Here is a 25,225-nt window from a genome sequence, read left to right as displayed (position 1 = left end):
TGAAGCACATGCGCTCAGAATAATAAATATATACACATCTCAGGGTGCATCCAGTTCAATAACAGCAGCATTTGCACCAGACGTACATTTGCCGCACAGTTGTGTATACTTAAAGCCCAATGATAAAGCCTAGAGGTAGTGCAGAGCTATGTCGTGACAGTGTTACCAGTGAATGCTAAATTCACCTTACCCTACTTGTATACAATACACTAAAGATAATATTGTTTTAACAGTTTTATTAGTTAATGTGACTGTCTCATTTTAAATTGTAATTAAATACAAAACATGAATAAAAATTGAATTAAATACAAACATCTGTTGCTTAAACCCTTAAAAATCCAATGGGAATCCTTCCTAGAAGTCCAAATGGAAATGTCAATTATGTAATGTCAGTTATGTAATGCTAACGGGTGGCTGCAACTTCATATAATACAGTCGCTAATGACTTAAGTACTGCCAGCTGGAGGGGTCACAATCAGCCAATCAGAAGCAGCTAGGTTGTGCACCAGCCCTCCAGCAACGCAAGAGGTGTATCTGCAGATACATCCAGGTGTAATTGTATCGCAATTTGGTGCACTCACCCTTAGTGTAATCACCCTACACTGTGCTCACCCTGTTCCTCCTCCAGGTGTAAGGTTATGAAAGTCATCGATTTGCAACAAAACCGATATAAACGTAGGCATACGCATTTCTGCATGTCTGATGCAAAAGAATAGACCTATATCCAACTACAAAGGAGCCCACCAATGTCTCCCCCTTACAGCTACTGTGAGGAGCTCTGCTAAATAATTTAATCAGGACGAGGGTACTAAAACACCATTTAAAATGGCCCTTGGGGAAATATGGAGGTTATTTTTCTAAGAATGATCAGAGCGAGGTTGTTCTGGGTGCAAATACCACGAACCTCCCGCCACTGATCAGAAGAAATATGAACGTGTTTTATTGGAACTTTTAGAATACTGAAAATTTTTCCAATTTACGGAATGTGGAAAATCCCAGCTGCCCGATGATAAATACCTTAAAACTGTTCATGCTCGCTAGATAACCCCTTACTTACAGGTCCTATTCTATACTTACCACTTCACATCCTTAGGCTGCATTCACATATAAGTCGTTTTCACCTATCATCCTTGATCAGGAAAAAAGAGCTTAAGCTTTATTTGTTGTTGGGTTTTTTTGTTTGTGTTCGGAATGGAAATTAATGCAAACATAATTGGCAATAGCATTTTAATATTAAAATGGCACATGAGTTTAACTGACTTCTCTCTGCAATTTGATATAATCATATTTTTAGAGGGGTCTTGACTGCTGCAGTTTGGCCGGCTCAGAACCCTTTGAAAACAAAAGTAAAACCATCCAGGTAGATGCAGCATTAGGGTTTGTATACAGGGTGATGTTTAATTATCCCCCCATCTCCAGAAATGACTCCTTGCCCCTGAGAGATAATGATCTGCTCCCATATTATATGGGAGGGAATGGGCTCATTGTAGGAAGGGAGCAAGCAGTCAACTAAGCCCATATGTTTTCTTGTGCATTTTATGAAAAATTACTATAAAGTACATGCTACATATACATTTTCTATATTTGATATTAACAGTGCTGGAGCACTGTTAATATTAAAACGCTGCCAACAGTTTAGAAGCTAAGGGGTATAGTTACTAAACTGCGGGTTTGAAAAAGTGGAGATGTTGCCTATAGCAACCAATCAGATTCTAGCTGTAATTTTGTAGAATGCACTAAATAAATGATAACTAGAATCTGATCGGTTTTTATAGGCAACTTCTCCACTTTTCCAGACCCGCAGTTTAGTAAATCTAGCCCTAAATCTCTTTTACACAGGCCAGTGTGCGCATACGCTTGTCTGTGCAGTTAAAGCATTGGTTGGACCTAACTCATCATTTTAAGAGCTTGGGTACATGAACAAACTTGATTATGTGGACACAGAGATCTGAAACAGGTCCGTAGGAGCGAGCAGGGTGTGGTCGATGCCTCTGGACTTTCCTCGCTCCTGCCAACCTGGGGGTAGTTTTACTAACATTTCTAAATAGAAAAGTGGAGCTGTTGCCCATAGCAACCAATCAGATCTTAGCTATCATTTTGTGGAATGTGCTAGGTAAATGATAGCTAGAATCTGGTTGCTATGGGCAACAGCTCCACTTTTCTGTTTTAGACTATTTAGTAAATCTCCCCCTGGGGGTATATTTACTAAACTGCGGGTTTGAAAAAGTGAAGATGTTGTGTATAGTAACCAATCAGATTCTAGTTATCATTTATTTAGTGCAATCTACAAAATTACTGCTAGACTCTGATTGGTTGCTATAGGCAACATCTCCACTTTATCAAACCTGCAGGTTAGTAAATATACCACCTGGTCTTTTTTTTTCAGACTGGCAGCAAGTTGGTTGTCAATCGAGAGTATGGAGAGCAGTAGGAGTAATGGGCTGTGTTGCCGGGTTTGGGCACCAGCACCAAGGAGGAGGGTGACCGCCCCAAACTAATTATCCTTTAACGATTAGGACATACAAGCATTCAAAAACTGAACTAATGTCACACTGAAAATAAACATCATTTAGCTACATTTAACCATAGTGTGTAATTGTACAGTATTTAGTGTTTATATTATTCTTGTACAGTAATGGTTCTGTCGCATACACACAGAGAAGCTGCCATTTAGTGGACAGAAGCAGTATTCAGCCTATCAATTCACTAGGAACTGGTGACTTTATTGAGGCATGAGGCACTTCACGCCACGTGCCTCAGTGATGTTACTAGTTCCTATGGTATTCTAATAAATATTGGTTCGAATCACAAATTGTCTGCCTCCTCTCTGTGTAGTTGATTGGTGCACTTCAATAATATCAAATGTTGCGGGCAAGTTTAACGCCATAATATAAATCGATGTGAATGAGTTCTCTGTACAGCGCTGCGGAATTAGTGGCGCTATATAAATAACTGGTGATGATGATGAATAAATGACATCTCTTGTGTTATATGCCATAAGAACATTATTGCTTAATTTATATTCATTTAACATGTATTTAACTTATATTAAACCCATATTAAATTTCTAAAATAAAGACCAAAATACACAAGCTTTGAACCAACTCATATTACCTAGTAAAATGAATGTGGGGCCCCAAGCCTCAATGGGCCCCTATAATATCTTTGGTGCTAGAGAAAAAGTACTTTATAGCCTCTGATATCACAAGACTTTAAGCAAACATCCCCATATTTTAGATTATAGGTGTATTTTCTGGAGTGGCTTTTGCATCTTTTTTATATTTATAAGAGAGGATATCATTAGTTGCTAGTCTTAAACTACATTCAAAAGTTCTAGATATAATCAAACACATAAAGATGATACATATGATTTGTGCTACAAGTATTTTATTTTTGGCTCCAATGAAGCTTTAATCTCAAACATCTGCAGTAATAAACTGTAAAGGGAACATTTACATACTGTCAACACCAAACATGATTTAATCTACTTTATTTTCTAGTGGAAGCTAATCGTGTTTCCTGTGTAAATTTGATATATGTATATAAGTCTACTGCAGTACATTAGCTGGACCCCAGCTGGGACCAATGATAATGTCAACTTAATTCGTGCAGCCTCAGTGACCATTTGTCCTGGAGACACAGATTGGTGAAGGGAGGGTGAGGTGTAAAGCACATTTGCATATCATTGTTCATGTTTATCTAAGTGGAGAGGGGACCAAGCACACATTCACACTGAGTCTGCCTGAGGACTACTTTGGAGATCTACACTGGACACTTTCACAACTGACTGGTTTAATTGATATTGCATTGTCCAACTGTTGGACAGAACTACAGGACTTTGCCGTCTCTGAAGCTACCTAGAGATTGAAAATGCTTGGTGCCCTAACAGGTACAAGGCTGCTCTTGCTGACTCTGTGCTTTCCATTATGTTTTGGGGAATTTGTCCATTTCTACACCTATGAAGAGGAACCTCCTGGAACAGTCATTGCAGTTCTATCACAACATTCAATGTTTAACTCTACAGAGGGTCCTGTTGGTAATTTCCGTCTCATGAAGCAATTCAACAACTCCTTTATCCATGTCCGGGAGAGAGACGGCCAACTGAGCATTGGGGAGAGGATAGACCGGGAGAAGATCTGCAGAAGGTCTCCACACTGCGTCCTGGCTTTGGACTTGGTCAGCTTATCCGAGGAGCAGTTCAAACTATTTAACGTGAAAGTGGAGGTGAGGGACATTAATGACAACAGCCCACGGTTTCCCAGCTCTGAGATACTCGTGGATGTATCTGAAGCTGCTCCTGTGGGCACCAGGATCCCTTTGCAGATGGCCATGGATGAAGATCTAGGGCTACACTCTGTTCAGAACTATCTCATCTCGGGTAACAAGCACTTCGGCATTGATGTCCAGACCAGAGCAGATGGACTTAAATATGCAGACCTGATTCTCATGAAAGACCTTGACAGGGAAAGCCGGTCATCCTACAAGTTGGAGCTGGTGGCCAGTGATGGAGGGAGCCCTTCTCTATCAGGCAGTGCAACAGTACAGGTCCGTGTCCTGGACTTCAATGACAACAGCCCAACATTTGAGGACAGTTCCATCACTGTGGACTTGATGGAGGACGCTCCTGTAGGACACCTCTTACTGGACCTCAACGCAGTTGACCTAGATGAAGGTGCAAATGGAGAAATCGCGTATGGCTTTAGCGCACAGGTGTCTGAAGAGGTACGTGAGCTCTTTAAAATAGATCCAAAGTCTGGCTGTGTGACTTTAGAAGGGGAAGTTGACTTTGAAACCAAGCCATCCTATGAGTTTGATGTACAGGCTCAGGACTTGGGACCCAATCCGCTGACTGCGACCTGTAAGATCACTGTGCACATTGTAGATGTCAATGATAATGCCCCAATTATTACTATTACTCCTCTGACTTCCAGCGACAAGGGGGTAGTTTATATATCCGAGGCAGCAGCTAAAGACACTTTCATTGCCTTGATCAGCACCTCGGACATAGACTCAGGATTAAATGGCAAAGTCCATTGCATCCTTCTTGGTCATGATGGGCACTTCAAGCTGCAACAAGCCTACGAGGACAGCTTTATGATAGTCACCACCTCGCTTCTAGACCGAGAACATATAGCTGAGTACCAGCTTACTCTGCTGGCTGAAGACCTAGGTTCTCCCTCATTGAAAACGGAGAAGCAGTACACCATCAAAGTGCTTGATGAAAATGACAATGCCCCTTCCTTTACTAAACCACTGTATGATGTGTCTATTCTGGAGAACAATGCCCCCGGGGCTTATATCACTACAGTAACTGCCATAGACCCTGACTTTGAGCACAATGGCAAAATTTCTTACAGATTGATGGAAGGGAAATATATGGGACAATCATTGTCTACCTTTGTTGCTATTGATGCTGACTCTGGAGTGGTGAGAGCTGTAAGATCTTTGGACTATGAAAAGCTTAAAGAGCTGGACCTGGAAATTGAGGCCAGTGACTATGGGGTCCCTAAACTTTCAACTCGTACTCAACTGAAAATCAAAATCATTGATGAAAACGACAACCCTCCTAAGATAACTTCTCCTCTGCTGGACAATGGCACTGCTGAAATCCTGTTGCCAATTGGTGCTCCAGAAAATTATTTAGTGTTTAGGGTGAAGGCTGTGGATGCAGATGATGGACTGAACTCACAATTGTCCTACACTCTACAGCACAATAAACATAGGTTATTTACCATCAACAGAGCAAGTGGTGAGGTTTCCTTATATAGACGAATTGACCCATTGCAACAACAGGACTTCAGTATTGTAGTGGCAGTATATGACAGTGGCAGACCTGCCCTGTTCTCCAATGCAACTATAAAGTTCATTCTCACTGACTCCACTCCATCCAATGTGGAGATAGTGATCATGCCATCATCGGAGGAAGATCTGCAACAGGTGGATATGTCCATCATCTTCATTGCTGTGTTGTCAGGAGGCTGTACATTGCTCCTAGTCGCCATCTTGTTTGTGGCCTGCTCCTGTAAAAAAAGATCTGATCATGCCAAGCGTGAGTTGGAAGAGTCCAGGATTGGAAGAGAGACAGAAGACACCACTAACCTGAAAGAGTTCACCACATCCTCTACTGACTCCTGCGAGCTGTCACTCAGCACAGAGAACTGCAGTGAGATGACCAGCAGGGGGCTCTGCAGAGACCCTCACACCGCTTCATCGGTAATTACCCCCCTTTTTTTTTTTGCTGATTAATTATTTTAAAGAAATAATTTTAGTTAAATAATGGTACAGTGTCTAAAGAGATTACTAGTGTGCCGATTGGGTTTTAGTTTTCTTAAGATAAAAAAACCAGAAGCAATCTACAATCATATTGCAGTTTTTTTATTTGTGGTAATGGATATAAAGTAATTGGTTCACTGACATTATTAAAAGTGGACCATTCACACACACACTGTAGGAAGCCATTTTGTAGACAGAACCAATATGCAGCCTTTAAATGTGGCAGCAACTAGTGACGCCATTGATATGTGATGTCACTAATAAATTGATAGTGTTTTGGTCCAGCTCACAAAATGTCTTCCTATATGGAAAATCCGTCTAGCAAGCCTTAAAGGAAATTGCAGGCATTATTTTTTTTCATGTAACTGATAATCAAGATGTTGCTGTTATTTCGTCTATGGTAATGCTTAATATATGTTCATAGTAAAACTTGATTTAAATTTTTTTAAACATGGTTTTTATTTACTATGAATGAATTCTAATCTTTTTTTGTTTTTCTGTTTCAGAGCTCAATTTCTGGACCATGTAGGACTGACTGGCAACCAGACAAGTCAGCTGGAAGTACAAGGTAACAAGAATCGCCAAATCTTATAAAACTCCGATGTTTTATAAAGAGGAAGCACGATATATCCAATTTGGTTTAAACAGCTGTTGTAAAAGCTCTAACTGTGCAATGGTAACACTGTCCCATTACAGTGTTGGCTAACCTGTGACACTCCAGGTGTTGTGAGACTACAAGTCCCAGCTTGCTTTGCCAATATATAGCAGCTTATTGCTGGAAGGGTATGCTGGGACTTGTAGTTTCACAACACCTGGAGTGTCACAGGTTAGCCAACACTGGCCTATCATCTAACTAATGCAAATATATTTTTTTTTCTTATGCAGGCGTTCACACCCAGAGCAATACAGTGCTAAGGACAGTGGCAGAGGTGACAGTGACTTCTATGACAGCGCCTCCGACACCAGCGGTGAAGGTGTGAGGAAGGGGTGCGGGCCGCCCTCCCAGGAGACAACTGGTAAGTTTCGGTTTCTGGTTTATTTTATCAGTCCTTTAATTATTGGAAAGTGATTTATATTTACGGGGTCTAGCAGTAAATCCAGATACAAGGAACCACGGTCATTGCTGAAATAATACGTTTTATGTAGCCAACACAATTTATATCAGTAACAAGCAATGATCCACGTTACAGACTTGTTTTAGTAATAATGTTTTGACATCAGAGGGTAAACAGGCTTATTAGGCTTGGGACCCCTCAAGGTAGCAGGCAGGGCCGGTGCTAGGGTCCATGGCGCCCTAGGCAAAATCGGCGCCGCCCCCCCCCCCCCCCCCGCAAAAATCGGCGCCCTCCTCCCCCCGTCTTTTCTTACCTTGTCTCACCACCGCCGCCTCTCTGCTCCGTTTCCATCCCTCCACTCACTGACACTAGTGAGTGGAGGGGAGGAGACTGAGCAGAGAGGCGGCGGTGGTGAGCAATAGCCTCTTCCCCCCCCCCCCCCCCCCCTCCCCATGCATCTGAATGCTGTGCGGCGGGCGTGACAGGTATGGTCAGCGGTCGCCGCACAGTTTTAAAATTAATTTCCAGTTCTGTGGCGCCCTCCAGAGCCCGGCGCCCTAGGCAAGTGCCTAACCGTGCCTAATGGGAGCGCCGGGCCTGGTAGCAGGACCAAGTGGTGGACCAATATTTGAAAATTAATTTATATCGGAAAAAAAACAACCCACTTATTATGAAGCCAACACAGGTTTTGTATTAAAACAATGAAACCCAAATATCTTAGAGTTGCCTAGAGCTGCTTCTACCATTATTCATTATAATGAAGCCACTGGGTGACACTGTCCCTTTCTATAGTGATTTTGTTTATTTCAGTTTATATTAAGTGTTGTATGTAAACCGTAATGTACTCTATGCCCTAACGTTACAATTTTAGAAAATGCAAAATGAGCCGTTAAGTAATGGAGATTATATATATATATATATATATATATATATATATATATATACACATACACTTATTCCTTGTTATCTAGATGTTGGGTTTAAAGGTCACTATTTTTATATAGTTGATCAGTAAATCATGTAGATAAAGAATTCTGCAGAAAGAATATTTCTCTCAAGATAGTCATCACCCGCAGCCTCATAAGAGCACAGATCATGCTGTGGTCACATTACTGTGGATAATTATAATTTATATTATAACGTGTCATTTAATCATAACTGTCTGACGTATGAACCGCGTATCTTAGACACGGCAAAAGTCTCATTTTAATCAGCAAAAGACAAAATATATTAGAGGACTTTTATCAAAATAGATGCATAGGAAAAATTGTAAACATTACTAGAATCTCATTGGTTTATTAGTTACAACAGCTTTTTGCTGTGCACCAGTTTCAGTTTCACAAAAGATCTTCATTGACTTTAAGCAATCTATATCTATATTTATCTATAATAGGACAAGGCCTGGGTAGATAGTGAATTTTGTGGTGGAATGTTGAAAGGTGTATATCCTATATATCAGGGGCAAACGCAGGATTTGCAGAGGGGGGTTTCCACACCACGCCGCCAGTGGGCGTGACCAGCATGCATGGGGGCGTAGCTATAATTTTAGACAGTGCTTGGCTGCTCTCCTATCCCCATAATATACATGGACAATGCTGTGTGCACTACTGTTAGGTGCACGCAGCTCTCCCTTTTCAAGCAGAGCCGTGTGAAGCGGGGGCAGGGTCCAGCCACCTCAATTATACAGTGCCCCAGGTTTGGAGGAGGGTTTCCAGGCACTAGGAAACCCCCCCTCGGTTTGCCTATGTATATAAAGAATGAAATTCAACCCCGTCTGGTTTTGTGTTACAGGTGCGCCACATATTGAGAAAGCGATGGCATACCACAGTGCTGAAAGTCAGTTCATTCACAGAAGCAACAGATCTCTGTACAACGGGCAGTATACCATCCAGTACCAGAAGGAATATGCAGTGGCCTATTCAATGGCACCCTCATACTATAATACGTATCATCCCCGCTTACACAATGCTCACGTCCCGCATTACAGTATAAAGGACTCTTATTATCACATCAACCACCAGCCTGTACAGACAGACTGTGAGCGAGATCCGCTATACAGAAGTGCCACATTATCTCCATCCAGAGGACACAGAGAATTCAATTACAAGCCTGAAATTCCAATGCAGACACATTCCGAAGAAGTGGCTACCACGTTCTGATCTCTTGTGGTACAAGTAAACCACGTTTATCATGAGTGACATTCACAGTAAATCTGACAACCATCATGCTCTCGCTGGCTGACAATACGGGATCACAAAGCCCGCTGGACATCTGTGTAGGAATCTGGAGAACAAGGGAGTCACGTAATGCACTAATCTTGCCCACTGTCGGACACTAATATAACGCGATGCGAGTGGGTTATCTGTACAGCGCCACAGAATTAGTGGCGCTATATAAATGATGATGATGTCTTGCCAGTAAGTCCTCATATCCGTACAATGATGTTTTCTTGTGGCCTGTAGTTGCTGTGTCTTTATCACGTGTGTGTGTCCTAGATGTTTTTCTTACAGTAATATTGTTGTAGATTGTAAATATGACTTATCTGTATATGAAGAATTTACTTTTTCAATAAATATTTATTTAGAATCAATCCACATAGACTCGTCTTGTGTATTTTGATTGATCAATGCCTAAAGGGGAGATATTAATACCCCAGAAACGTTAATTGATGGATGTGTTATTTATTTGAAGGCCGCTACATTTTATACTGTTAATATCAGGACCAGATGCACATTGTTTTACCCATTTAGGATGCTTTCTGTGCCACCCATCATCCCCCCCAAGTTCATGATATTTCTAGGGTCTAAGACCCCACTGCTTCCATCTGTGTTAAAGTAATGAACCTAATTTACCCCTTATTCAGTCCATGATCAACGTCATTGGTTAGTTACAAAGTTTTACGAATAATGATGGGGCAGCACAGTGGCTAAGTGGTTAGCACTTCTGCCTCACAGCATGAGTTCAATTCCCGACCACGGCCTTATGTGTGAGGAGGTTGTATGTTCTCCCCGTGTTTGAGTGGGTTGCCTCCAGGTGCTCCGGTTTCCTCCCACAAACATTGACCTTAATCTCTCTCTCTCTCCCTCCCTTCGTCTGTGTGTGTGTGTGTGTGTGTGTGTGTGTTAGGGAATTTAGACTGTAAGCCCCAATGGGGCAGGGATGACCCTAATCTCTGTGTGTGTGTGTGTCAGGAAATTTAGACTGTAAGCTCCAATGGGCTTGGGACTGATGCGAGTTCTCTGTACAGCGCTGCGGAATCAGTGGCGCTATATAAACTGATGATGATGATAACCGCTGGTCCACCAGGACAGTGGTGACCGCTCCACCACCTGGATGTAAGCCGCTCCCAGAATTTTCTGCCACTCAAGGTTTGTTTTTTTGGTTTTTTTCCCCCTTTTCTCTTAATGGAAAGTTTTTGTTTTTTATTTTAGTTGATTTTTTTTTTCTTTTCCTTTTAAAACTCTCTCCCTGCCCCCTGCAAAGCCCCTCGCTGCTTTGACGAAGTTTCTTTCTAGGAGCCTTTTATAAAGGTTTCTTAGCTAAGCTGTAGCCAAGGAGACCTTACAATAAAACCTGCCCAGACCCATTAGCAGACCACTGAATAGGACATGTGATTCTTAAGCTTCAATGCATGGGAGTAGTAGTTTTTCATACATGTATAACTTCCAACTGATTAATGCTGTGGTAATATACTGGAACAAATAAACAGGTTGTAGAGACATACTGGACCTATGCTCCAAGTCCTAACTAGTCTTAATACACCTGTTGAACCAATGGCACTCTCCATAGGCAAACCAAGGGGGTTTCCTAGTGCCTGGAAACCCACCTCCAAGCCTGGGGCACTGTACAATTGAGGTGGCTGGACCCTGCTCCCACTTCACACGGCTCTGCTTGAAAAGGGAGAGCTGCGTGCACCTAACAGTAGTGCACGCAGCATTGCCCATGTATATTATGGGGATAGGAAGAGTTGGAGAGCAGCCAAGCACTGTCTAATATTGTAGCCACTCCCCCATCCATGCTGGTCACACCCCCTATACAAATCCTGCATTTGACCCTGCTCTCTCCTGTACACTGCAATACTGCATATACAGACACTTCCCTGTGAGTAAACCTGTGCGAGCATTCACAAGAAACATTACGTTAGGGGTCACTGTGCGTGATGCACTTCTATATATGTTCCTGATTGAGAGATTAAAAGGAAAAAGCAGAAATATCTAAACTTTCTATAGGAATAAAGTACAAAATCCCAATTTTTAAAAAATCATTTTATTTGCAAAACAATGCTTAAAAAGAACAATAAATATAGTTATATCTATTTACAGCTTTTGCATAAGTTAGAAAAAGAAGCTATACAAGGGTCTCCGGAGACATACAGACACACACGATGAGTGATCCGCCCAAGACTCTCCCCCACAACAGCCTAGTGTCGCCAAGACGGGCTAGAAAATATAGCCAAGGCAACCTACTAAAAGTATATAAGTGCTCTGTATTCCATAGTTTTAGCTTCTGCAACTAGTGTCCTATAACTTTCTCCGCACAGAAACACCAGAGCCGGTTACCGTAGGAAGCTCGCACACAAGCACATAGGAGATAAAAGCACACACTTTCAAAAAGGTATATAAAACACCTTCCTTATTATACAGGGACAAAGGCTGGTGCTGTATACCGGCGCGTTACTATGCATTCCGATTAGGAAGGTCATACCGGGGAAACACCAGACCCCATGGAGAACCAGAACGTTTGTTAAACTAAGGCACATACAGTTTCACTGAGGTAGGCAGTGGACTGCCGGGCTGGCCGTACACAGGCAAAGGATTCTGGGTAAGGCAGAGCAAACTGGTACAATGGTGGAACTTGGCATTACTCCTATAATCTGAGAGCAAATGAAAATGCTGAAGGAGCACATATCATTGGTTCAGAAGCAAGAGTCTTTGAATGGGTTTAGCCCAGCAAAGGGAGAGAAGTTCCCAGACAGATTATCTTTGAAGCAGGTGGGCTGCCAATGGGACCATACATCTCCAATTTAACTCCCCATAGTCTTCAGTAGAGAAGATGGTAAGAAGTTGTGATGATGCAGCCAGCAGGATTACTATAGATCTGTTACTTTATTCTCCACCAGGGCAGAGATCTGTTGCAGGCGGTACGCCAGCTGCATCTTCTGCCCGCTAGGATCCTCCTCCAGCGCGGTGCTGATCTGTGTATTAGACAAGAGAGATGAGAACTAGGATATTCACACACACAGATCTCCTCCACCACATCCCAAACCACGTACAGCTCGTATCACACAATATCCTGACCCGCACTAACTAGAACCGCAGACAAACTGACCGGAGTAAAGACGAGAACATTCTTACGCACTCACCTGGTCATAGTATTTGTTGATATAATTGTACAGTTCTTGCAGGGCGACCAGAGAGTCCAGGTCAGCCGCATGAACCTGGAAGGAGGCAGAGGTGCTTTCATTAGACGTACAACACAGACTGACTCTGGTATCTGTTCTCTATGGGAAACCAAGCTGCTGTCCTGACTGGCATTTAGGTGGCTTCAGATCTAAATGGACTTCAGATTCCGGCCAACATCTATTTGGATTCTATAAGAGGTCAACTGGGACTGGTGGAAACTTTGATCGGACGATAGCCGCGATCCGATAGTGTGTGTACTCATCATACAACAACATTTGTGCCATAGAATCAAGTCAACTGGCTGAACTGTACAGACCAGGTCACACACACACATATTGGGCACTAGCCTCTGCCAGTGGCCATGGTATAGAGTTATCAGCGCATGTTTAAAATAATGGTAACTGGGGAAGTGACACAAACCGGCACCCTGTGATAAGCAGACAGGTGCTTCCTCCATGTGCAGTGTAAAGAAACCCGATGGTGACTCTAGCTGGGCAGGGGTGGTAATACACAGACAATTAATTCATATAAATACAGAGACAACCTAAGAGGAGTTTTACTCACCCCGGACAGCTCTGTGAGAGAGGAATTCATCTCCTGGTAACTGGCCGCAGCGGTCTGTCGGATATCCGTATAGTACCTAAAAATGACAGGATATAATGTACAAGCTGCACAACCTGTATATTACAGGGGAATTATAACCCATTTCTAGACACTGATGATACTAGATTATAAGTGTCCAGTATCGCTATGTTTCAGTATAACAGAGCCTTATAGGGGGAGGTTAATTTTCCACAACACACCCCACAAAACAAAGGGGAGATGATTCCGCCCTAGGGCCCACCCCCCTCCAGGTCAGGAGCTATATCACACTGCAAGCAGATGAGGTGGAAGTCTGTCGGTGCGTCTCCCATCCAGCACCATGGTAGAGGCAACATACAATGCAGTATGACTCCTAGTTTCAGGCAGCGTGCTATATATGGGGGGTGGCAGGTGGGACAGAAAGACTTCTACAAAGAAGAGCTCCACCAGGAGTACTTTTATAAAAAAAAATTGTGAACAGTATAACCCCCATCTAATAAGACCGGGCAGATCCCAAAAGCACCTCCACAGCCATTCGTACAGCTGTAACGGATATACTGGTGTCAGCACCTCTGCAGATCAGAAGACCGGAGGCTGTTGACAGGACATTGGAAGGACGATGATCTGTCATGGGGGACCCAACATGTGACCGACAGATATGGAGGAGGACAGCGGCCTTTCATTTGTATAGATTGAAATTGTACCATTAACTGTTGGCCACCCCCCACCCTTCTATTTGGATAGAATTAGTCAATATGTGTAAAGTTATAAATAATAATCGCTCTTTAGGTGTTTCTTTTATAATGCCGTCCCTATGAGGTTTCTTTTAAAGGGGTAATTAAACTTCATGCCACACAGCGCAGAGTATTTTGTGCTCTTAGATAGGAATTTCCATGTTGAGGCCGAGCAGATTACAAGTGTACTTACTTCTCCACCAGCTGCTTGTATCGTGGGATTTCACGTGCGTAAAGCAATTTGTTGACAGGAGAATCCTTTAAGAAAAACGTACAAGTCACCTCCAGACTCCAGACCTACGAACCCCTTCTTACTTCACCCCGTGACCTTCAAATACTCACTCTTCCCACTTTGTGCTCCGACGTGGTACACGAGTCGATAAAGGTCTGAGCGATGACCGACAGGATGGAATCTACATTCTCCGACACCTCGATATCGAAGACCATCTGAGGATTCTTCAGTATGAGCACCCAGAACCTCTGCATGAGGCTGCCAACAAGCAAGATAACGTCATTGGTTCCAGAGAGCACAACGAATAAAGGAACAGAGGATCCTAAATCGTAATGTGAAACCAGACTGTACCCACCTGTGTGTTTTCCAAATGTGGACAGTCTCTGCATCCTCGATCCCATGTTTCTCTGCCATCTCGTCCAGGAAGTCAAAGAAATATTTGATGGCGATGGGCACGGGGCGGTTTATCCCCAACATCACCTGGAATGTGTCGTCCACAAACTTCTGCAGCGTTCCCTGTGAGGGGCAAAGACAGAGATCCCTCAATGTCCACGTATCAGAAGAGCCCAACGGGCCACCTCTGGTTTCCAATAACTCTAAGTGGTCATTTAACGTTCTTCTCACCTTCATGGACAGCAAGCGTGTTAGGTAGATTTCTGGAATGGCTTTGGCTCGTTCTCTCTCCCGCAAACTGCTGCGCCGCTGCTTACAGACCTCTGGCTCTTCCACGGATTTTACCAGGTGCCACGTTCTAATGCCACCTTCCTCAGCGTCTTCCAACATTGGAGTTTCTGTTATGGAAAGACGTAACGGAGAGAGAAGTGATCAGGTGAGATGACCAATCGAGTGGGACAGTCTGGGGGATGCAATAGAAGAATATAGAGGGCTCCTGAAATAAAACCAGCAAAACACTCACTCTCTCCACCCAGAAAACTGCTATTCGGTGTCTCACACTGATTATTATGTAACCGGGGTATCAAAGCCACAGTTGCATCACTGGGAACCTGTTAAAAGAACAGATGTCAGACTCAGACGGAACCGCCGGCGATAGCCACACGTAGAGGAGACCCAGTACTCACCTTATAATGGTGCAAAGTATTCAGTCTCTTCCAATGATCCTCTACTAGTGAAGTCAAGTCCTCGTCTGATAGAGTCAAATGGCCAGCTTGACCAGAGCGCCACTCTGTGGAGATACGGAAAGTTTATTAAAGGGAACATTACAAACCCCCACCCCCAAAGAAATTGCATAAAAGTAACGCTTCATGAAGACACACTGCTCAATGGGTACAGTTGTAGTCTTATACATTATAGGGTAATGTACTAAAAGGCAGCTTTGTGGATATTAGACAATAACTAGATCAATGACCATATAAGAAGTCAGATGCAGGCAGAATGTTTCTATACATAATGGTAAGGATACCAGATCCCTGTGTTAAGAATAGAGAGCATATTAGTCCTTATAATAACCAAAATTTGCTAAAAATTACTGAAATAATCTAGTAGCTAAGCGAGCCGTCTAGTAGCTAAGCGAGCCGTCTAGTAGCTAAGCGAGCCGTCTAGTAGCTAAGCGAGCCGTCTAGTAGCTAAGAGCCATTTATACAAATATTCTTTAAATAAGTTTATACATATAATAGATGTTTATCTAGTTCTGGACAACCCCCCCTCTATACGTAGCGCTTCAATGGTGGTGTTATCTTGCCGGTCTGGAGTGCTACCACTACCTGATCTTGGTTATACACAGAAGTTTGATAGCGACGGACTTATACTATTCTAGCGATTTCGTTTGCCACGCCCAGAGGAGTGTAGTTATTTCGGCAGCAGATTTCATGCCGGTGGTTTATTTTCTAGGCTTCACTGTAACTACACTTTGTACAAGTAACGGCGCTGCTTATAAAGCGCTTTTGTACAGAACTGGGGAAATAAATGAAATTCGCTGCTTAGCAACAGATTGAAAGCGGTTAAGCAAAACTGTATTCTGTTTAAAGGGTTTGTCTGAGGGTCAGTCTGTCTTACCTAGGTCCAGCGTGTGCGCCGGCGGTCGCTGGGAGAACGGAGTTCCTTTGTACACATGATTCAAGATCTTCCCTTTAACTTGAGTGATGGTGTCCGTGTCCAACACTTTTACCGGCACACGCTGCACATCGGAGCCGTTCTTCACTATAACCGTGAGAGTCACCTGGCGATACTCAATGTCCTCCCGCAGCAGCCGGCCGTCGTTCAGAGTGCGCTTTGCTTTACCGGTCACTGCGTCCACCGGGCCTTTGTCTACCTGGTACTTGATGGCGCAGTACAACATGTACAGTGGTTCTGCTGCAGATTCCTGCATGGAGAGAAGGGTACGGGGCTGCTTGATATAGGGGACTTTAAACATGTGTAAATGTAAACACCGCACAGCGCGTGATGCAACAGACATGAGTAAGAAATCCTGAGACTTCATTTTTCTGTGGTGCTGTTGGTGCAGGTGTATAAGATATTCCTCCTACCAGACGTATATGCGTCTCTGCAGGTCTGCATGAGCCGGAAGTGCGTAACACGCCTCCTGTACTCGACCAATGTTAGAACAACCCTTCCCCTCCCCCATCATGTCTCTTCAGTAACAAGCAAGCATAAAGTGCCAGAAGAGTGCAAGTCTGCACAGGGGCATATGCGTGCAAAACACAAGTTACACATCATCCAGACATTTCTTGAACACTGGGTCTTCTACTTCTATAATACTGGGCCTCGACAAAATGGCTGCTCCCTTGGGATGGTGCAGTTTTGTTGGTAGTTTCACATAGCTACCAATAATATAAGTACTGGTCAGACAACTATGGTGTCAAATCGACTTTCTAGCACATACTCCTACAATATTCAATGCTCGGGGTAGATTCAGAATTGCTTTTCAAGGGGCTCAAGCAGCATAAAAAAAAATGTTAGAATATTGACAATATATTTTAAGATTTTAATAGTTGTGAAATGACCAAGCACCCTGTATATTTAGAGTTCCTCCCCGGTGTAGATAGATACACAAGTCAGAATTACAACATTAGAGAACACAATATAGAATAGAACTGTGGTTCCTAAACTGTGCGCTGCGGCTCTCTGGGATGCCGCTGTGATCTCACAGGGACAAGGCCGGTGGTAAGCAAGGCGGGGGACTGCTCGTTAAATATTTTTGGCTTAGGGGTGCCTTTAAAAAAATGACGGAGACCCTAAGGGGTACCTCGAACTGAGAAAGTGTGGGGGTCCACTGGAATAGAAGACAACTTCTTCACAGGTCAAAGAAAGGTAGAAGGACTAACAGACACTAACCCGAAGAAAAGAGTGCAGGCAGATGGACATCCAATTGGTCAGCAGTTTTTCCACTACAGTTTCTGTCCTGAAAAAGAAACAGAAGTTCCAACAAACAACATATTGTGTTATAATACCCAATATCTTACCTGGAACCTCACATCGCGAATAAAACAGAATTATACACACAGCGGTTTACAATTGGGAACAGACTGGATTACCAAACAGACGGAGGTAAGGTGTGTACCTGCGAAGCAGCAGTTTGGGGTTCTTGGCCACACATTGGTCTATCAGGCTGGACAGCAGCGTCTTCATAACGTCCGTCAGATACTCCAGTTTACCGAGCAGAGCGACGGTGATCAAAGAGGCCGCGTGGCAGCGATCGCGTTGTGACAATGTGGGCTGTGCATCCAGAGTCTCAATCAGCTTCGAGGGGAGGACAAAAAAAAGAAGAAGTTTAATACCAAGTTGAGGTCAACAGACCACTATCCAGTTTACAGCCTTACGTAAAGAAGGTTATTCTTGGAACTGCAAGTTATTAAGGGTGTGGAGATGTGTTCCAGGGAAAAATTAAGTGGTAACGCCCTCCGTCCCCAGAGTAAGAGGAGGAAAATGGCAGAAAAGATATAGCCAAGGACCGGATAACCAGCTTCTACCTTGATAAGGAAGAGCTTGTTGTTGAGGAGGTTGGAGAGCTGGTTCAGGCCTTGCTCCACAGTGCTTCTTCTGTTATCCAGCACGTCCAAGCTCTTCCTGATTGGGGAGCTGGTGTCTCCGGGAAAGAAGATCTTTTCAACATAGGTCTTATAGTCTAGGAAGGGAATGCCCGAGCCTTCAATATCGCTGGTAAGATCCATCATCTCAGTCATTAGATCTGAAAATGGAAATGGGGCGAAGTCAGAAACACAATTACTACAGCTAAAGTGATAAAAACAAGAATGTCCTGGAAACAAGGATGTATAGAAGGAGAGTGGACACCATACCGGTAAATTCCTTTCTACACTGATCTCCGACACTGGTCTCCAAGTTCACCAGTTGTACAAGGACCTTCTTATAATCCCTCATTGCCAGTTTACTCTGTCTCCTGTAAAACAACAGCATTAGGGACTGAATATAGCTCTATATTCTACCATAAAGAAAGAATCACATGCTCATTACAATACACATCACAAGTATGGGTCCTGTGCCACTATCCATGAGTGGGCACATGTGCCGGCTTATGGCGGGTGCCAGAGCTTATGACGGACTCCTACCTGTACATGAAGATGATTATTAGCACAACGGGAATGAGCAGGGCAGCTCCAACACCTAGTCCAATTTTGGCTTCTTTAGGAAAACTCGATTGTCCCTCTACATCATATTTCACTTGTCCGAGGTTAAAGCGAAGATTTCCCATGTGCACCTGAGTAAAAGAAACCAAAACATCTAAAAGCTATATCGGACTAGGATAGGCTTAATGTACTTAATCCAGATTCAGATTACGAACCACGAACTCCGGCAAGGAAGCCCCGGCGTCCAGCGGCTGTGGCGGAGTAATTGGTGGGTCACAGTACAGGTGGTTGTGGGTGAGCGTTTTCACGGCACAGATACCATTTCCGATCATTGCTTTAACTTCTTGTTTACTGATACCGGAGTCCAAGCCCTCTCCCTAAGAAGGAGAACAAGAGAGCGATTGTACAGAGCGAGGAACTAGAAGGTGCCCCGGGTGACACTACATGGCGGCCATAGCGAGAAAACATTTATACCTCTATGTCCAGCACATTCCCAGGCTTCAGGCTGTAGGGTTTGCTGGGATTGTCTCGGTTCAGAGGTTTGAGGGACGGGTTCTTCTGGTACGTGAAGTTGTTGCCAAAGCTACTGAACGGAATCCGGAGATTGTCCAGGACAAGCAGTACGTCCACAAGGACGTAATCGTCAGGGACCAAGGGCACAACACACGTGAGGGCTGTGGAGGATTCGTGGTCGCACGGTTCACTAAACTGAGAGCAGAACAAGGGAAAAATAAAAGGCGTGATTAATAAATACAGCATTTACTGACAGACATTTCCTGAATAAAGAAGGAATTAAAATTGGATAGGGGCTGTGGCCAATATCAGGCTGTTAATGTCTATTATTCACTTAAAGTCAACAATATCCACTTCACGTGTTTAATGCAGAGATTACGCAGTATGGAGGTGCAATTGGCTTATATTAGCTAAGGTGCTGTGGGCTTCTTGTCAAACAAAAGCAGCGCTGACCTCAGGAATTAGCATTTGGAAACAATCTAGTTAGGTCCATAATTTATACGAGAAGGTTACAATCATTCAATATATGAGGTTTGGGTTCATATCTTTATCAAAACATTTAAGCCTGCATCCCAACGTTAAGGGCACCTCATTGTATGCAGGTCCTACACTGACCTATATGCTTCAAACACTATTAAAATGCAGTTAAACTGGCCTCCCAGGTGCAGTGTGTAAATGTATGTATATACACAGACACATTGTACATACATATACACTCATAACACTATAACACTGCGCAAAACATTCAACACAGCAAGAGTTTTGGTTCCTTACTACTTAGTTGCTACTACTTTCACTTTCTTATATATTTTTCGGAATTCCTAAATACTGTGTCAGTAAACAATATTGTCCATCTGTATATTTTTATAAAATAGTCAGTACAAAAAAATGCTTTCAGAGCTGGCTAAAGGTGACATTTGGAGCAATACTTAATGTTATCACCACCCAGTCTCCAACATGCTACATAAGCCAATTATTAGCCAAGTGGAATTAATGATCAAACATAAATAAAGTCCAAGTAACAAAATGTGTGCGACTTAACACCTTGTCCAGGAACCTTGAACAAAATCCCAGCTAGGAGGTGACATACTGACCATAAACACACCAAGGAGGCCATCTGTGCTTAGCGACAGATGTACTTTATATTTTAACACAAAACTGAGCCTGGAGGTTCAAAGCTGTCCATTTTGTAAGGAGTTTAAATTCCGTCTCCTGTGATGAATGGGGGCTATGAAGACCACGTGAACCTCACCTCTTGCACAGGATTAGGCCCCGCTTCCCTCTTTCTCCTCCTCCTCCTTCGGACGCTTCCCTCTTTGCTTTCAAGCTCCTCCGGAGGGGGCATACCCAGGGCGCTCATACGCGGAGTCTGAACGACATCCAGATTTGAACCGGTGACCACAACATTCCGTCCTCCCCTGCGAGAAAAACAAAATCGCACACAGGTGAGACACTCACACCTGAGATTGGGTTCTGTGCCGAGACTTGAGAATCCGTTCTTACTTATAGAAGCCGGCCAAGGGGGAGGCAGAGGAGATGGTCGGGTTTTCCGTGTAGTTGTACAATGCATTTTCCAGCACTCGTTCTGCCGTTCCGTAGAACACACTGACAGACACCTCCTGATGAACAGAACTGGGGCTCGTTAAACAAGATATCTGATCTTCAGCGACATTCCGCAACCTGGGAGTGAACAGAAACGCTAATCAGCTCACAGGAACACAAACAACAAGTACAAGATCAAACACATGAAAATAATACTACTGACATTTCACAAGGCAAGTCTCCTACGGTCACATTAATCTGATCGCCAGTCAGTAGCTGGGAACCGGAGATGGTGATTTGCGTCCCCCCGGCCATGGGACCTCTTAGTGGGGTGAGGGATTCAAGAATGGGGTCCTGTAAAAAGGACAGAATATCAGAGTTAGTAAAAAAAATAAAGTCCCTACTTTCATTATCCATACTTGCCAACTCTCCCGGAACGTATGGGAGACTCCCGAAATTCGGGTCGGTGTCACGGACTCCTGGGAGAGCAGGCAAGTCTCCCGCATCCCGCAACTGCCTTCCCAAAATGACGCGATTCGCGGTGAATCACGTCATTTTGGCCCCGCCCCCACGGCAAAGTGGCATTTTCATCACTGGGCGGGGCCAAAAAGCAGTGTTAGGCCGCGCCCCGCCCCCTTCCGCCCTCCAATCACCCCCCTCTCCCAGACAAAGTATGTCATTATCTCAAATGCCAATAATGGATGTATGGTCAAGTTTTGAATCCACCTATGTGGTGTGAACAGATAGACCTGTGTGCAGGTGATAAATCCATTTTTAAGCATTGGGAACTTGCCTGGTAAGAGAAAAGCTGAGTGGAAACGCCAGGATCACGACCATCAACAGAGACTTTCACAGGTCCAGACATCTCGCCCTCACTGGCAGATAACCTGCAGACAATACTATGGAAGAGAACAGAGGGTATATTTACTAAACTGCGGGTTTGAAAAAGTGGAGATGTTGCCTATAGCAACCAATCAGATTCTAGCCATTTAGTAAATATACCCTCAGGTGCATCATTAGCTCCTGTAAACATTACTTGCTCCCTAAATTATTTTGTGTGATGTTATATAAGAATTTTACCTCACAAAGTAAAATAACTGCATTTCGGATTCCAGACAATTTTTAATTAGACATTACCATACTGCCCAAATGTTTCTAATTGTCCAAATCATATGGGTGCAACAAGCGCAAATTTGTGTGCTTATATAACCTGGCAATACACAGTATGTGGTGATACCAATGACTGTTCTAAATGATCAGAATGCCGACAGGTTTGATTGGTCACAATGAGAAATTTGATCAGCCAATCAAGTTTGATCCCAGTCACATATTAATTCATCAGTTGAGCAGAAAAGAGGAAAATGGTAAATTGCAATTGGTTGATCCCTGAATGCTCCATCTGTCCTACAGTAACCAAAGGATAGCTCCTGTCAAAAGTAAAAATTCTGTTTTGGCGCCATCATCATTTGTTTATATTATGCCAACAGCGTTGTACACAGAATTTTTGTCATTCCACTGAGGCAGGTAATCATCATTTATTTATATAGCGCCAGCAGATTCCGTAGCGCTTTACAATTGGGAACAAGCTCAGTAATAAGACAATACTGGGTAATACATACAGACTGAGAGGTAAAAGTGCCCTGCCCGCAGGGCATAATCATAATCAAAACATCTGTTTTGTTAAGAGCTTCCAAAAAACTGACTAAAGGAATACTTTTTTTTTTTTTACATATTTACAACATAAATATGTACATTTTTTTGTAAAAAAAATAAATATGGAGCAAAATGTATAGTTATTCCATAAAAGACATTTTTGTGCTCCCTATCAGTATAATCCTGCAGTAATAATATCCCCCAACAGAGGGTGCTGGGCTACCACTAACTGAGAAAGCTCAGAACAGCTCCAGAACAGTAGCCAATTACAAGTCCGGCTGGCTCCAACTAAATACAGACACATAAACACATCTATTTCAGGATGCCTTCAGCCAATAGCAGCCGGCTACTGGAACGTCTACAGTCACTGTAAAACAAGCCCCGAATGCAGTGTGTCAGCGGCGATAAGGAGAGGGACCTGGACAGGCCGTAGCGATGGTGTAAAGCAGCCATAATAATGCTCACAGAATATTATGCAAGGGTCAGAATGGCGATGTACTAACCTGTTGGAAACCATATACTGATCTGGCAGAACGGTACAAGGCTGGTCAGACACCGTCACAGACACCTCTGCCGCTCTCTGCCCCATGTTGGCTCCACTTATAGTAACGGTTGTTCCTCCTTCCACAATACCAGTCAGCGGGGAAAACTGTGCAACAAGACACCAAGATAAACCTACCAGCCAACATGGCAGCTTAAGAGGGACACTTACTGAACAGCCACTTCCCCACTCAGCCCCCAGCTTCCCACGAAGCGGCACAGCAACTCATTCATATAGAAAAGACGGGGCTGGCGTCTTATTATATTATATTATTACTACTACAATTTATTTATATAGCGCCACTAATTCCGCAGCGCTGTACAGAGCACTCATTCACATCAGTCCCTGCCCCATTGGAGCTTACAGTCTAAATTCCCTAATATACACACATACAGAGGCAGACACAGACAGACAGACTAGGGTCAATTTTGTTAGCATCCAATTAACCTACTAGTATGTTTTTGGAGTGTGGGAGGAAACCGGAGCACCTGGAGGAAACCAATGCAAACATGGGGAGAACATACAAACTCCACACAGATAAGGCCTTGGTCGGGAATCGAAGTCATAACCCCAGTGCTGTGAGGCAGAAGTGCTAACCACTGAGCCACCATGCCCATATATGCTATTTTATAGTTACCGAGTGGATGAACGGCGTAGGACAGACGCTGATGGTGCTTGACCCGCACTGATCCCGGTGTAGACACGAGGCCTGGTCGTCTTCTCCGCACCATAAGCAGTTATACTCGGGGGCCAAGGCCTGGCAGCGACTGCAGTCAGACTGTCCCACGGAGCAGTCATACAGGGTCACTGTGAGAAGAGGGCAGAATGGGGACCTTTATACACAAGAAAAGCGAGTACATTGGTCTCAGAAACAGGTCATCCCGAGAGAGAGATCTATGTACTCTGATTGGACACTCTCAGCTGTGATGTAACAAATAAAATGTTGAGTGGTAAAGACAATGGTCCGATTCGTAAACTTATATGTATATATTACATGGGCTTGGTGACGTTATATGAAACACATATAAATCTATTTAGTGGCTTATTTGTTCTAGGCCACTGGATGGCGCTATTCCATGACAACAGTCACCAACAATGGATGGGCAGAACAATGCAGTAGAAATTCCCAGCTACGTATGCCATTGACAAGGGTGTGTCATATAGTCCGATATGTCACAGTTCTGTCCCCACCTGGACTTTATATAGTACATATACCAGCTTTGTATACGGTTGCTACAGCACGTTCATCCTACAATATTCCGCCACTGCAGTCTCTCTCTCTTTACCTGCAAACCTCCCTATTCGGATGACGATCTCCTGATCTGTGAACATATAGACCAGTGATGTCTAACCTGTGACACTCCAGGTGTTGCGAAACTACAAGCCCCAGCATGCTTTGCCAGTTATCAGCTAGTTATCTACTAGCAAAGCATGCTGGGGCTTGTAGTTTTACAACACCTGGAGTGTCTATATCAGAGCCATCAGGTGGACAGGATTGCCGTTTCACAGACACATCTTTGGGTTAACAATAAAACCACAGATGGCCATCGATCGCCGGGTCACCGGGCAGCAGAGAACGAATTCGCCAATAAAGAGAAATGAAGGTCAACGACTTACCCTTTATGGGGCCATTATTGTCTATACGATAGGTATCCCCTTTCTTCACATACACAGTGACAGATTGCTCCAGGACATGTAGAGGGTACTCGTACTGCAAGAGAGAAAACATTCCGATATTGACCATCGTGCCCTATACATTCTGTAGATTTGCCCATGTGAGAGTCTGACGCAGGCGAAGTTAGAAATAATCAGTCGCCAAGCGTGAGAGCCTTCCTGTAGACACCTAAAAGTGCGGACAGGCTCTAAACGGTGCCTGTACCTGTTCTGTACCATTTGCACAACTTAACACTTGTCAATTAAATAAATGATTACCAAATATAATATAAACAGCAATAAAATAAATATCAATTTGCAAAAACACAGATTATGGTCAAGCCCACGTTAATTCTGTAAAGGTACAACTAGCTCCTTCACACTTCACAGGCACCACAAATTACTTTGGTTTTGCACTGGTGAGCCTAGATGGTCAACCCAACGCATTTCAAGGTGTACACTTAGCGCTCTTTAAAGACTTCTCCGCAAACTAGAAGTATGCCT

General features: G+C 43.6%; 2 protein-coding genes across 2 annotated transcripts in view; one reads left to right on the top strand and one right to left on the bottom strand.

Annotated features, from left to right (window-relative positions):
* The first annotated feature begins 3,870 nt into the window (after positions 1–3,870).
* On the top strand, positions 3,871–9,817 carry LOC142101417 (protocadherin-8-like). Its single transcript, XM_075185876.1, has 4 exons — positions 3,871–6,213; positions 6,768–6,841; positions 7,159–7,289; positions 9,120–9,817. Exons 1-4 carry the CDS (start codon positions 3,871–3,873, stop codon positions 9,485–9,487), a joined length of 2,916 nt encoding a protein of 971 aa, XP_075041977.1. The 3' UTR covers positions 9,488–9,817.
* A 1,761-nt stretch (positions 9,818–11,578) lies between these two features.
* The window catches only part of PLXNB3 (plexin B3), a 69,510-nt gene continuing 55,863 nt past the window's right edge, over positions 11,579–25,225 (bottom strand). The window contains 24 exon segments of the mRNA XM_075184979.1: positions 11,579–12,522; positions 12,691–12,765; positions 13,295–13,370; positions 14,240–14,304; positions 14,389–14,536; positions 14,634–14,794; positions 14,903–15,069; positions 15,195–15,282; positions 15,358–15,461; positions 16,292–16,598; positions 17,570–17,636; positions 17,796–17,974; positions 18,205–18,422; positions 18,532–18,632; positions 18,802–18,950; positions 19,035–19,196; positions 19,294–19,527; positions 20,585–20,750; positions 20,836–21,012; positions 21,098–21,228; positions 21,668–21,773; positions 23,031–23,176; positions 23,706–23,875; positions 24,686–24,779. Coding sequence (XP_075041080.1) covers positions 12,418–12,522; positions 12,691–12,765; positions 13,295–13,370; positions 14,240–14,304; positions 14,389–14,536; positions 14,634–14,794; positions 14,903–15,069; positions 15,195–15,282; positions 15,358–15,461; positions 16,292–16,598; positions 17,570–17,636; positions 17,796–17,974; positions 18,205–18,422; positions 18,532–18,632; positions 18,802–18,950; positions 19,035–19,196; positions 19,294–19,527; positions 20,585–20,750; positions 20,836–21,012; positions 21,098–21,228; positions 21,668–21,773; positions 23,031–23,176; positions 23,706–23,875; positions 24,686–24,779 — 3,396 coding nt within the window. The 3' untranslated portion in view covers positions 11,579–12,417.

Source organism: Mixophyes fleayi, chromosome 9 (assembly GCF_038048845.1).
Source record: "Mixophyes fleayi isolate aMixFle1 chromosome 9, aMixFle1.hap1, whole genome shotgun sequence".
Taxonomy (NCBI): domain Eukaryota; kingdom Metazoa; phylum Chordata; class Amphibia; order Anura; family Limnodynastidae; genus Mixophyes; species Mixophyes fleayi.
The sequence above is the reverse complement of the archived record's forward strand: the minus strand, read 5'-3'. Positions and strand labels throughout refer to the sequence as shown.